This window comes from Vanacampus margaritifer, chromosome 8 (genome assembly GCF_051991255.1).
Source record: "Vanacampus margaritifer isolate UIUO_Vmar chromosome 8, RoL_Vmar_1.0, whole genome shotgun sequence".
Classification (NCBI taxonomy): Eukaryota; Metazoa; Chordata; class Actinopteri; order Syngnathiformes; family Syngnathidae; genus Vanacampus; species Vanacampus margaritifer.
This window is the reverse complement of record NC_135439.1, coordinates 18,711,915-18,725,437: the sequence shown is the minus strand read 5'-3', so window position 1 is coordinate 18,725,437 and position 13,523 is coordinate 18,711,915. Positions and strand designations below refer to the sequence as shown.

Below are 13,523 nucleotides of genomic sequence, written 5' to 3'. Positions count from 1 at the left end.
TGAGCCCCGTATTGTCGTGCGCGCCTGCTAAATGGGCCGTGTGGAAACAGAGGAACTATGAACTATGGCACATTTTGCGCCGCATGCAAGTTTAAACTGACGGACTGTTGTGAGCGGAAATAACCAGTGTTGTTGAACGTCTGCGGTTATTTAATCCTGACATTTAAAAACCGCAGTTAATCTTAACCCTACTTTTCTGTGCCAGCCAATTTAGAGCACTCTGACTGATCTTTGAATGTTTATGCGATATTTGGGTCTAAAGACCATGTAAACAAAGAAACTACCAAATTTTTCATCACAAAAAAGTTTTCTACCGTATCCAGTTTTTGATGTAAGCCTCCACAATCCACCCCTCCTTACCCCAAAAAACTTGGTTTGATTCATGGTGATCTCATCCAAAAGAGATAAAATGCAGAAATCTGCTGGCCATAGTGTTTATTTTTTAGCTTAATGATCAAACCAGAGCTTTCAAAGACTTCCCTCTGCCCGTTACAATGCTAAAACGTAGTGACGGCAATTGACGGCAGCAGCGTTACTTGTTAGGATTCCTGTTGTCGGCAATTGCCGTTGACTGTTTTTAACACTGCTTTTAGCAAACTTCTTGCATGACAGGTGTCATGCAAAATGTCATGCGCTCTGGCCCACCAATCACTTTTTTATTTCATACAAGTTTTGTTCATCCGCTGATACGTTCTTTGAAGGCGGTGTGTTTTTTTTGTGGAAAGCAAGGTGAGGTGAAAATGTTAATGATTTGTCCCAAAGATGTGCATTTTCAATTGCAATGTAAATTCCAGTTAATCATAGATAATATACAGTAGAGATGGATAATGTGCCATAGAGATTTTTCATATTTCCTTCATATAAATGCAAGGTCTCTTTTTAAAAGTAGCATGTAAAAAAAAAAAATGTATCAAGATGAATTGTTGTCTTCTGAATCATTTGTGAAGCAAATTGAATCATGAAGATGAGAGATTCTCTCTTGTAGTGTCTGCTGTTTATGCAGCTTAAAAGGAAGAGCCCTCTTCCCTTCTACCAATGATTCTACTCCTGCAGGAAGTGGCTGTTATGGTCATGTAAAGAATCTAATCCGCCTACCATGAATACAGAAGGGAGAGTCATGTGTGCCTTTGTATGAACCCCAGAGGTTGATTTGTTTGAGGCCTGATTTGGATTTTCTTATTGGGGGTCTCGTGTGATGTCTGTTCTGTTTTTGGTCCATCAGAAGAACTTTGATGTTTCTTGGATGAGTTACTCAGGCCAAACGCATGCAAAGTCGTCAGCTATGTGTTAACTGCCAAGGTGGGAATAATTCTGTCATGTTTGTCTCACCTCAAACAACTCAACATGACCACAGTGACAAAACATACCATTCTTCAAAGAGTGCAAACAGTGGCTTCTCAAGGTCACAGCTGTCACTTAACAGCCCCCCTTAACCCCTACGTTACCATACAATGTCACACTTACTTGTAAAAAAACAGTGGTGCTTTGGATTGAATCCCATTAGATCTTCTTGTTTTCACGCATGTCTGTTTCCTGTAGTGTATTAGGCAGTAAACTGTCTTGGTTGGTGTCTGTGAAGATAGGGCTGGCTGGGTGGTGTCCCAGCAGCCGTGGTTGTTTTGGCGAGGTGCCAGGTGGCGTGGACCCAGCTGTTTATAGGCATCATTTAAATGGTGAGTCTGTGCGACCGTTTGAAGACCAGAGCCAAACACACTGCTGAAGTGGTGTGACTCAAGCAGCGGGCCAAGAGAAAGAGAGTGAGACAAGGTTAGTTTTAGCTAGGAGGACTTCACGGAAGTTTGCCGTTGGACTTTGGACCTTGGGGAATTGTTTCAGCATTGTTCCATAGATGTGGGGGCGGGGGGTGGTAGGCGGGTCACTTAGCCTTGGGGGTAGGCGGGTCACTTAGCCTTGGGGGTAGGCGGGTTACTTGCCTTTATTCCATCCGCTTCCTGCCGTTACAACCCAGTTCTCAACTGATTCCTAGTGCTCTTGGAAAAAGAGAAGCCTTTGAGTCTGGGTTTGCCATGATTCTGTAACTGTATTTACGTTTGGATTAAGACGACAGGAGGTGATCAACTTTGGTCTAATTAATCAGGTCAGTGTTGAGTTCAGAGTATTAAGGTAAGTGTGTGTTCCACTTATGGCCTCATGTATGCTTTTGCATGTATGTATGCTGCGTTATGTTTATGCCTCTCACCTAACCACCTTCATCTCCCCATTTAAACTGAGTTGAGAAGTTTGCTTAAGAGGGCAAGTGTGTTGAACGAATCCTAAATCCAGGGTAAGATTATGATGCTACAGACGCATGCGCAAAGACAGCAGACCAGAGTAGTTGACCAGATTCATGGCAGATTGCTTGGCAGTAGCTCAGCCGCCAGCCGCTCAAGCAAAAGGAGAAGAATTAACCTTTGGACCTAACCAAAGGTCTTTTCTGCTGAGAGCTACAACGAATTCTAACTTCTCTAAAGGCCTTTACTTTCCAAATGCTAATTTGGTCTTGTTCTACTACAGTCATTTATATGAACAATAGACAAACTTGACAAACGTAAACCTTCATTTGTCCTGGGATCTTGTTTTGCACTGTTAAATTATTTCATATGAACCAATTTTATAATTTGCCATCTTGCTTATTGTTATGTCATTTTTGATTTCCTATGTAATAAGAACAAGTCAACATCAACATCATACTGAACCCCCATTGCTCCTGATGCTGTGTCATCAGTAGGTGAATGAGTTGTCGAATGTAAAGCACTTTGAGTGCCTTGTAAGGTGGAAAAGCGCTATATAAATGAAGTACCGTTTACTTGGTGCATAATGACAATAATGATCACAAAAATTAATGTAATTCTCTGGTCATTATCATTTACATGTTTTTTTGGCACATGTCTCCCTCAGGGATGCATCTCAAAGATGGCAGCCTACTCCTGGTTCTAAGGCAGCATTGTTGGTAAAAGTGAACAGCATGAGTCGGAGCCAGCCGAGTCCAGCTCCACAACAGCAAGTCATCCAGCAGAGTGCACTCAACAAAGCCAACACTTTCACACAGCAGCCATCCAACATTAAGGCCCAAGGAGGCTGTTTAGGCTCCAGCCAGGGATATAAAACTGCCCCCTCAGGTAAAACAGCAGCTGACCCACGTCAGGCCCATCATCTGAGAAAAGCCAGTAATGGCAGCTTTTGTTTAGTGACATCAGACAGTGGTCAACCCAGTCCACACCTGCAGAGGTCGCAGACCAGCACACCATGCCCAGTCTCACCCCAGTATGCTTGCAGTGCCCCAATCTATGATGAGCCGGTTACAGACTGTCCCATATATGATGAACCCCCAATAGACATGGAGGTAGAAGGAGCACACCTTTTCAATGGGCAACAATTGTCTCGCCTGACTCCCTCCCATAGTCTCCAAAAACCAAGACTACTCCAGCATCCCGGTCCATCTCTTCCAGGTTCCAGGCACAGGAGAAATCCTTCTGCCTCTGACTATAGCCCAGCTGGTCTGGAGTGCATCAAACATATGATCAATGTAGACCCCAAGCAGATCCTATCTGGCTCCCCTGGAACCACACGCACCCCCTCACCAACATCCCGGCAGGACCTTGTCCCAACCCAACCTCAGTCGCAGGCTCACTCTTTGCCCCAAGTTCGAGGCCAGTTGCGGGACCGAGAAGCAGGGACCCAAGGCCCAAATACACTGGATAAGAAGCAGAGTTGGCGAGTCCTGGAGGCCACAGTTCAGCGTGCCATGGAGGCACGGCACAGTAGGCAGAGCAGCCACGCTTCACAGGATTTTACCTCCTCAACACCTCAGGCAACGGCAAACTATCAAGACTCTGGTTACTCCACTGGGCCCTCTCCGAGTTTGAGAAGAAAGACTAGGAGAAGGATGGGAGCCGGTGGAGGTGCAGGAGGCAGGCCTGGGTCAGTAGGCAGCAATGGAGAGCTGTGTGCCCTCAATGAGAGACTGATGGCCGAGATGAGGGAAGTAGTAAGTCGCTCCAACACCATGAGGGAGGTGAGAGTGGGGCTGGAAGAGGAAGTAGGCGAGAGAGGGCTAGTATCAAGGACGCGCTCCCCCGTAGACTCACTAAGGTGGTATGGAGGTGGAGGAGGAGGAGGGGCGTCAGCCGGCAGGTGCTCATCTCGGGAGGACATCACTTCCCACTCACTGAATAAGTCGGCTAATGCTGCTGTGACTGCTCTAGAGATACCAGGGAGACAAAAAAGGACATATGAAAAAGTTGATACCTTGGAGATGAGCATTACTAGCCAGGCCAGCCTGTCTTCACCTGAGACTCCAGGACCACCCTCCCAGGTAAGCCCCACATAAGCTGTGTGTCAAACAATAGACAGAACACAAAAATAAATACATCTGCATTAAACATATTTGTGCACTGGAAACTCAGTTCAAATCTGTCACTGCACATTTGCGCACCCAAGAATTTTCCCACCTTTTTACCTGTTCGCTATCCTGCGTGGCTTAGACATGAGATGGGAAGGTTCAAGTCGACCTGGGAATTTTCTGTCTACAGGCAAAGGAATTCCTACTGTTACATCTACAAAGCACAAATTTCTTGGAATGCCAGTGTGAAAGTGACTTTAGGTTCTAATCCCCATTACCAAATATCCCCCTGATTGGCAGGGTGTCCTCTACAGACCAAAATGGCTGGGGCGCCAGCATTACCTCCTATCCTCCATCTGTCCTGCTCTGTAGGTACTTTGTACTCATATGCCAGCTCTGTGCTCGGGCATTTGGGGTCCATGCCAAAGCGTAGTTTCAGGACGTAGCCTCACTTCTTCAGGAAGGAGAGACGCTGTGGTCCATATGGTCCAGGCTTGGCAGGGAAAGAAGTAGAATGTAGAAATGCTAGTATTGAGCTATAATGGCCAAAGAGCACCAGGCCTTACTAAATCTGTTCTGGAATATTTTTCAGACCTGCTGGCCAATCGCTCACACCCCCAATGACTGTAGTGGTATGTGGCTCACTAGTTACAAGATTGATGAATGCCATATTTTTCCACTCTGTTTTTCCTATAAGACCTTTGACTGACCTTGTTAACTGAAAACATAATGCCATTTCCACCAAACTGATTTGTTTATATATATATTTATATATAGATTTATTAGCTATGACTTTTCCCAAAGAGTAATGTAAAAGTTCTACACCTTTTGTTCCTTTCCCAGTTTAAACAATAGGAATGTAAAGGTCCTACCTTCAAAAGTGTTCCAGTCCAAAAGCAGTTGAAGAAATTTGGCATGTTGCTAGCTGCTCCACATTACATTGGAAAACAAATTGAAAAGACAGGTCATCATATTACAGTAAATTAGAAGTTTGATTCTGGCTCACTTTTAATGTTGTTCTTGGCTGTTTTCAAATTGTCTGGATCACTGCTTTCTCCATTTTGTCAGTTCTTAAAGTATGTCTTAAACCTCACCGCAGGGATCACAAGGAGGTCTTGATTGTAGTTTTGGTTTTGCAGGATCATGTGCCCATTAGAGTGAGAGCAGTTGAGGGATTTACAAGCACAGAATTCTGTCAAGACACCTGCTGCTGAGAGCATGCATGATTTTTGGAATGGTCCGTGGGATAATTTCAGAGCACGTTAGCCTGGAAATAGTTGTTTGTATGCCATAGTGACTTGGTAGCCTCCCACGCACACACAAACTCTTGTCCTGCTGTACTCAATTTTACTTTCCATATAACTATGATGGCTCACGTACATCTCTTGTTCTGCTGCAGGTGAGCACCCTCGAACTACAGACTCAGCTGGAGAGCAGAAAGAAAGACATGGTGGATGGACGCAGCGCATCCCTTGGCCCACACCGACCTGCCAATCATGACAACAGAGAAGGATCGGAAGGAGCAAAAGCTGCAGATTCTTCCTACCAGTTCTCCTACGCCACCTTGCGACGGCCACCACCTCCAGACATAGGCATGGAGGACTGGGCCAGCAAACACCTCAACATGCACACACAAGGCCTGTTCCGGCGCCGTGTCTCCATCGCCAACATGCTGTCCTGGAACCGAGGCTCCATCAAAAAGCCCATGCTGGTCACAAGCAACCGGGCTGTCAGGAAGGAGGCTTGCGAGATGTTCAAGCTGGTGCAGGCCTACATGGGAGACAGGCCCTCACGTCTGGACCGCCGTCACTGCGCCCTACTCATTGTCACCAAGTGCTGGGACGTGCAAGGCCTGCGGGACGAGCTGTACGTGCAGCTGGTGAGGCAGACCACAGGAAACGCGACACCCAGAAGCTTGGCGGCAGGTTGGGAACTGATGGCTGTCAGCTTGGCCTTCTTTTCCCCATCGCCTAAATTCCGCTGTTACCTGGAGGGCTACATCCAGAGACACACGGAGCCAACCAGCGACAAGAAATGTGAGTCTCAGACTGAGCAACAGGGTGCGTCACCTTTTTTATGCCTTCTAAGACACTTTATTGTCAATTTATATCATGTGAGCCAAAATGTCATTGCTTTGTTCTCCCTTTTTTTTAAGTGGAAGTCAACGTAAAACATTTCTTGAGAATAATATGTTATATGTAACCTCACTAGTCTAAACATAACATTCTGAGTAATATTAAATTTGTGGAATGCGAGTTATGAAGCAAAATACAGCCATTTTTATCCATCTCAGGGCAGCCATTTTTCCACTTGCCATCGACTGAAGATGACATCACAGTTGCTCAGGGCTCAGGCAACAACAAATCAGAGCTCACCCGTTTTCTCTTGAGATGGATAAAAACGGCTGCATTTTGCTGCTTAATTTATATTCCTCTAACGCAGTATTAACCAGAATACTGTATTTAGACTAGTAGGCCTGCCTAGAACATATTATTGTCAAAAAAATGTTTTTGGCTTGACTTCCCATTTAAGGTCAAAGATGTATTTTACCTATCATAAATGTGAACCTCATGATCTTATGTTTTTTTTATTTTGTTTTTAGTGACTCAGTTCATCTTGGAACAGCAGGAACTAAAATTAAAGAAGAATTCAAAATCAAGGAAAAAGCGAAAACAAAGCACAGATGAGGAAGAAGGTAATTTTAATTTGATTTACTACAAAGTGTTTTTCTGATAAACAGCCATTTCCCTGTTTATCAATACGAGTCCCATAGTTGTTTTTCTACTATCATCAACTGTTTTGTAATAAATGCGAGTTCTAATGCTTCCTCCAGAGTGCTGTATTTGAATAGGATGGAAAATTGTGCTGGACGCGGTCTGTCAGATGAGCATACTTGATGAATGACTTTCACAGAACATTCATTTGGATGGGAAAAAAAAGAAGCAAGGATGAACATTTCAGAAGAATCTGTTTGCTCTCAGTGGCCTGTTCTGTGAATCATATCAGTGGTCTTGGCCGCCTCATCAGCACGTGGCCCCCATTAGAGGAACCCACACCACCAGCTGTGACGATGATGTCACCATAAGACCACAGTCATCATCTCTTGCAGACATCACAGCAGTAGCTTCTCACATTATACTGTAGTGACTCACACACAGCGCTCTATCCTCACTCACAATTCGTGAAGATACTCAAAAACACTTATTCAGGGGATGCCTTCTATGACTGGACCGCTAACCAGAAATATCAGCACATTAAAAATGGTATAATGTGCTCTATTGATAGAGAAGTTGCGGAAAACATTTTTGTCCGGGAATGTATGAACAGGGGGCCATATTGTTTTCACTTGGCAATCATACAGTCTCGTAAACAACTGCCAGACGAAACCAAAGCCACCTTGTCCACACTCTTCAAAGGTTTCGTATTTTAGTTAATTTTAGCTCAAGTTGTATGTCAACAGGCTTGCCTGGTACAGTAAATGCAATACAAATCCTAATGACTTCACACTCTATCTCTGTAGACTTTGGTTGCCTAGTTGCCGTTTTCATGCGGTTGAGCTTAAATTTAGAACACCAGGCGGTTTCAACTTCTTTATCACGGCAACGCAGGTCCTTGCATGTTTTGAGTTTTCCGTACGAATGATTCTCCTCTCCAAGGTCACCCAAACTAGACGTAATTACTGTCGAACAGATGAGTCAGATTAGCACCGCTAGTGCAGCATGGGAGTCACCTGTTTGCTATAAATCTGGGGGGGGGGGTTTGACTAAAGGAACATGCTGGAACATGTTAGCTACTAACATCGCATCAGCAAGTGTGTCCATCTGGCTGTGGTTCAGATGTCTGTTGTGGACTGTGGGATAGAAAAAAAGATGAGTGTAAACTGATATGATATATAGCTTCTCTTTATATGTCTGCATCCTGAACCAAAAAAGTCAAGGTTTTTATTTTTGGCAACAAGAGCAGACTGTCTGAAAGTCTGTAGTGCCCCCAACCCCCCACTCTGACCCCTCACCCCACAAAAAACAACCGTTCTGAAATCAATTCTAGCCTTACAGTAGCTGTGAGGCGCGTGTTTCCCATTCGTCCCCCTGTAGGCCTTCACGTGTATATACTGATGAATCACCTGAACTTCGGGTTTGTAGGCGGATCCTGCTTCGAAAGCTTTTGTTTAACGGCAGTAAATCTTCTCTCAACCTGACAGTTACTGCCAGCCTCCTCTAATCCCCATATGCTAGAATCACATCTTCAACATGTCTCCATTTACCGCTCCCGGCCTCCGTTTAGGGAACATTAACGTCTTACTTGTGAGAACAAGTTAATGGTGTTTTTTTTTTTCCTTTTTACTTAATGTGTTAGGTTGGGCTCTTGGCTCAAATAATATGTGGTGGATATGGATGGATGTCATTGTACTTCAGTGCTCATTTACATGTTCTCTTAAATAACAGGACTGCCTGTCAGCACATACGCCAAGTTCTGCTATCGGAAGCTGCAAAAGGTGGCCATCACGGGAGGGAAAAAGGTAAATCCGCTGACATCCAGTAAAAGGCAGACTGCACCCTGGACTGGTCACCAGGCAATCACAGGGCATTCTTGCTTTTATATTTTGTCACTCGAAAATGTATGTTGCACTTCAGGGCTATCAAATTTTAGCCAACCTGGATTCAGTCGTAGAAAGCAACGTAATTACAGGTACACTCAGCCACAGGTAGACAAACAGAATTGGTGCAGTTGTAGACAGAGCCATTATTGGTATAATTGTTTCTAATGTACTCAGGTCATAAATCTGCCATTCTTCTTCTTTGGAAGGGTCTACGTAAGCCCACCTTGGAAGAGGTGGACCACAGTAGGCGGGCCATCATCACCCCCTCCCTGTTTGGTAGCTCCTTGGACGAAGTCATGGAGCGGCAGAGCGAGCTTTTCCCAGACAGGAAATTACCCTGGGTGCAAGTTCAACTTTCCCAGTATGTTCTGGCTCTGGGCGGGGCTCAGACGGAGGGCATCTTTCGGTAAGACTCGACAAACCAGCCAATGACGTGCCTCAACTTGAGCAGTGGGAGAGTCCAGGAAATTGGAAGGGGATCTTGTTTTGTTTTTGTGTATGCGCTGTAATGTATATTTATTATCTATCAACAAATGTATGTGTGGTCTTCTTTATCACCTCACATCAAAGTAGCCGTGTCTTAGTCATGAGAACTGTACTATTTAATATGATACACCATAATGTGTTTACATCATTACTTGAGCTTTCGAGCAAACGCATGTTTACTTGTTCAAGGGTTTCTCCAAAGTCATAAAGTGTTGCTGCTATTAATACATCACACAATATCCCTGTATGAAAACTTCCTCATTGCGATGTTGTTTACTTACATTTAGTTTCTTCTGTTGTTTTTCTTCCAAAGAACTGTATTAAAAAAAAAAGGCAATGGCGATCTAGTGGGTGTAGGGGTCCCTCTTGTGGCCACCTACTGTAACTGACAGGTTTTGTTTCATACTCCAGAGTGCCTGGAGACATCGATGAAGTCAATGCATTGAAGCTGCAAGTAGATCAGTGGAGGATCCCTGAGAACCTGTCGGACCCAAATGTTCCTGGTGAGGAAGGATCTCTTTCACATGACGCATTTTTGTTTGTGTGTAATGTACTTTTTTCAAATGTGTCTCAATCAGCCTCTCTGGTGAAGCTGTGGTATCGAGAGCTGGAGGAGCCGCTCATCCCCATGAACTTCTATAAACAGTGTGTCAGCAACTGCGACGACCCGACTGCAGCCATTGCTGTGGTTCAGTCTTTGCCTGAGCTCAACAGGCTGGTGCTCTTCTACTTCATTCACTTCCTCCAGGTACACAATATACACATTTATATTGTGTGTCATACTTCTGTTGTCTCACCTGTACCAAGTTCACAATGTCAGTTGAACCAGTTAACCCGCTTTTCTGGGAGCTTCGCTGCCCTTTGATGGGCAGACAAACAGTGTGCACTGCAGACAGTTATGTAAATTAGCCCCACTGTTTTATAACAGAAATGCAGAACTACTTGCTTACAGATGCTTTTTCAGAAATGGAATGATAACAAGAACTTGTTTCATTTTTGCCTTAAATTAAATTATTATATATATATATATATATATATATATATATATATATATATATATATATATATTTATACAAGCCATTAAAACGGCATTTTTTTTTTCAAAAATGTCCCCACAAAAATGGTACTTTTTGTTGAATTGCTCTCCTCTATCTGTGTATGTCCAGGTGTTTGCTCAGCCATCTAACGTGGCTATCACCAAGATGGATGTCAACAACCTGGCCATGGTGATGGCCCCCAACTGCCTCCGGTGCCAATCAGATGACCCGCGGATTATTTTTGAGAACACGCGTAAAGAGATGTCCTTCCTGAGAATGCTCATCGTCCACCTGGACACCAGTTTGATCGAAGGCGTGGTGTAGACTCACAGAATCATTCGCTGCAGACTACACTGGAAACTGGCGGGATATTGGGAGGCAAAACAACTCAACGGAGGACCCAAAAATTCACAACTGAGCCATCTTTTGGTGACCTCTATTTCTAACTAGCGCACGTGACGATTTTACTTCTTTTCCTGCCGAAAATAATTCTACGTGTACATCTTGAGTTCAACAAAGTAATAAGACTTACGCAGAATGTACAAATATTCACAAAGGTTTTCGGCTCTGCTGATGTTTATGCTCCCTCATATTCACGTGTGCTTGTGTGTATGATCGTCAGCGTGAGACATCTCGTCATGCATAGATTTATTGAAAATACAAAGAAAATCTATAATATTTTTAGTTTATTGGATCACTGGTCTATTAAACAGGATTTTGAGTTCAGCGTGTACATAACAGAGCACAAACTATTATTACTGAGCTTTGTTGATTTTCAAAAAACACATTTCGATTTTCTGACCTTCAATACTCATTTGAGGGCCAACGGGAGATCTGCGTTTCCATCATGTCTTTGTGAAGTGGGATATCACTTATTTAATAATTATGGTCTATAAGAAATATTTCAGTTGGACCTTTGTTCTATATGCTTGTGATCTGTGTGTTGTGGCTCAGGTCTTACTGAGGGGGGAAAAAACGGGTGTTAGATGGGATAACTGTACTGTACACAGTCTCCCCGCAGACTAAACGTCATTGTGTCGAACCCCTTTATTGAGAACGGACTGTTGTTCAACTGTCAAAGCATTATGAGAATGTAGAAAAAGCTGATTAAAGTCCTCTCAGACTTTTCTAATGTATATATCGTGTGTAAATACTGTTAACAGTTTAGTCGAATGATGAAGGATATGTGTGGGATTTGCCTTTAAAAGAGCAATAAAGACTAAGTTGTAATTGTTTTTTTGTTTTGTTTTGTTTTTGTTCTGCTGTAAAACCGCCTTCCTTTTGAACATAGGACTGATTCAAACCACTCAATGTGTGTATGATGTACCTCTTGTTTGACTATAGAACAACTGTCCATAAATAAAGGTTTGTTCAATTGTATTGTTTCTTGCATGTTTTTTTTTGTCTTTTGGGATTGAGACAAAAGTATACAACAGTGATAAATTGGATGTACAAAGAAATTGGCTATTATTTTTAAAAGTGAAAATTACCTTCAATTTGTATTGTGTTGGCAAGTACAGTACAATAAATTACAAGACTGGCGGCACTTGCATTTCAATAAGCAATGACGTTATAATGTATATAACCAATAGAAAGAAAAACATTAAGCGCTAAATCAAGGGGTTCTCTTAAAACTTGATTTATTTAGTTCGTGTTTTTTAAACTAAGAAGTCCACATTACTGCTTTTAAATTTGGTATGTTAAATACTTTAGGCCACATTTACCATAAACAAAAGATAAAACGTTTTATTGTAGAGTGGGGTCTGTCCATTCCCTTCTTGGCCACTAGATGGAGCCAATTTTAATCTCAGCTATTTCTCTGAACATAGCGCCCTTGTTCAATTTTGTTTAGCATTAACAAGTTACTTGATGAGCGGGAATCAAATAAATTTTAAGGAAAATGTATGTAATATTTTAACACTACAAAATAAGCCTTTTTTAAAGAATATGAATACACATAAAATAACAGTCAAACTAAAATTATGAATAGCTAACCTTGTTATATAATGAGTGCCCAGTTGTTCTCACACAACCTATTGGCTAATTAATGGTAAGAAATGTAGTACCAGTTGATTAGCAATTTAGCTGACTTTGCCAGGATAATATTCTGCGTTCAACTCTTACGAGTACAGTATTGACAATTCCAAACATCCGGGCATTTCTCTTTCTGCGATGCAACACAATGCAATGCTCCCTTCACAAGGTGAAAACAAACGACATTTAATCACATTTTGAAATCAAAATAATCCTCAGAAAATCTAATTACATCGACCCAAAGCCCAATGTAATTCAATTTTGATTTTTGTATGTGCGTGTCAACCTTTACTGATTTAAAATACTTTAATAGTTAAACACATTTTAGAACCTTTGCAAATGTGATTTGTCACAGGCAAGTGTTTGTGAAAATTAATTTACTTTTGTGTTTCAGTTGCAGTAAGAGCAATGTCAACATTTGAAAATTGTATTTAATATTATGGACAGACGGGCGGCACGGTGGGTGACTGGTTAGCACGTCCGCCTCACAGTGCAGAAGACGTGAGATCGAGTCCGGGCTTCAGCCATCCTGGGTGGAGTTTGCATGTTCTCCCGGTGCTTGCGTGGGTTTTCTCCCACATTCCAAAGACATGCATGGCAGGTTAATTGAACACTCTAAATTGTACATAATGTGTGAGTGTGATGGTTGTTCGTCCCTGTTGGCAACCAGTTCAGGGTGTACCTCGCCTACTGCCCGAAGCCAGCTGGGATAGGCTCCAGCACCCCACCCCCCCCCCCACGACAATGACTTATGGGATAGGGTGTATCTTCCCCAGGCCATAGGATAGGATTCCATTTTACAGAAGAACAATTATAGTCTTGTGTGATGTAATTAGCTTCCAAATCTGCTAACACTGGATAAGTACTTGTGTATGTTGATAGTCAAATGAATTCTAATTCTAATAAACAATACGTGTATTAAATGTAATATTAGTTACATTAAGTAATTCGTTGATTTACTTTAAACAATGCAAATTATCTAAACTATCAAATATTAAAATATATTTTTTGTAAAATAAACAAA

General features: G+C 42.6%; 1 protein-coding gene across 4 annotated transcripts in view; it reads left to right on the top strand.

Moving 5' to 3' along the window:
- The window catches only part of arhgap46a (Rho GTPase activating protein 46a), a 32,412-nt gene extending 20,567 nt beyond the window's left edge, over positions 1–11,845 (top strand). Inside the window, exons 1-9 of one of the 4 annotated variants that reach the window (XM_077573615.1) lie at positions 1,959–2,098; positions 2,899–4,315; positions 5,742–6,402; positions 6,945–7,037; positions 8,788–8,861; positions 9,149–9,348; positions 9,840–9,931; positions 10,007–10,176; positions 10,595–11,845. In XM_077573615.1, the coding sequence (XP_077429741.1) occupies positions 2,966–4,315; positions 5,742–6,402; positions 6,945–7,037; positions 8,788–8,861; positions 9,149–9,348; positions 9,840–9,931; positions 10,007–10,176; positions 10,595–10,789 (2,835 nt within the window). In that variant the 5' untranslated portion in view covers positions 1,959–2,098; positions 2,899–2,965 and the 3' untranslated portion in view covers positions 10,790–11,845. Of the gene's footprint in view, positions 1–1,958; positions 2,125–2,898; positions 4,316–5,741; positions 6,403–6,944; positions 7,038–8,787; positions 8,862–9,148; positions 9,349–9,839; positions 9,932–10,006; positions 10,177–10,594 lie in introns of those variants that run through there. The other 3 variants (XM_077573614.1, XM_077573613.1, XM_077573611.1) reach the window with 3 other exon arrangements.
- Positions 11,846–13,523: the final 1,678 nt, after the last annotated feature.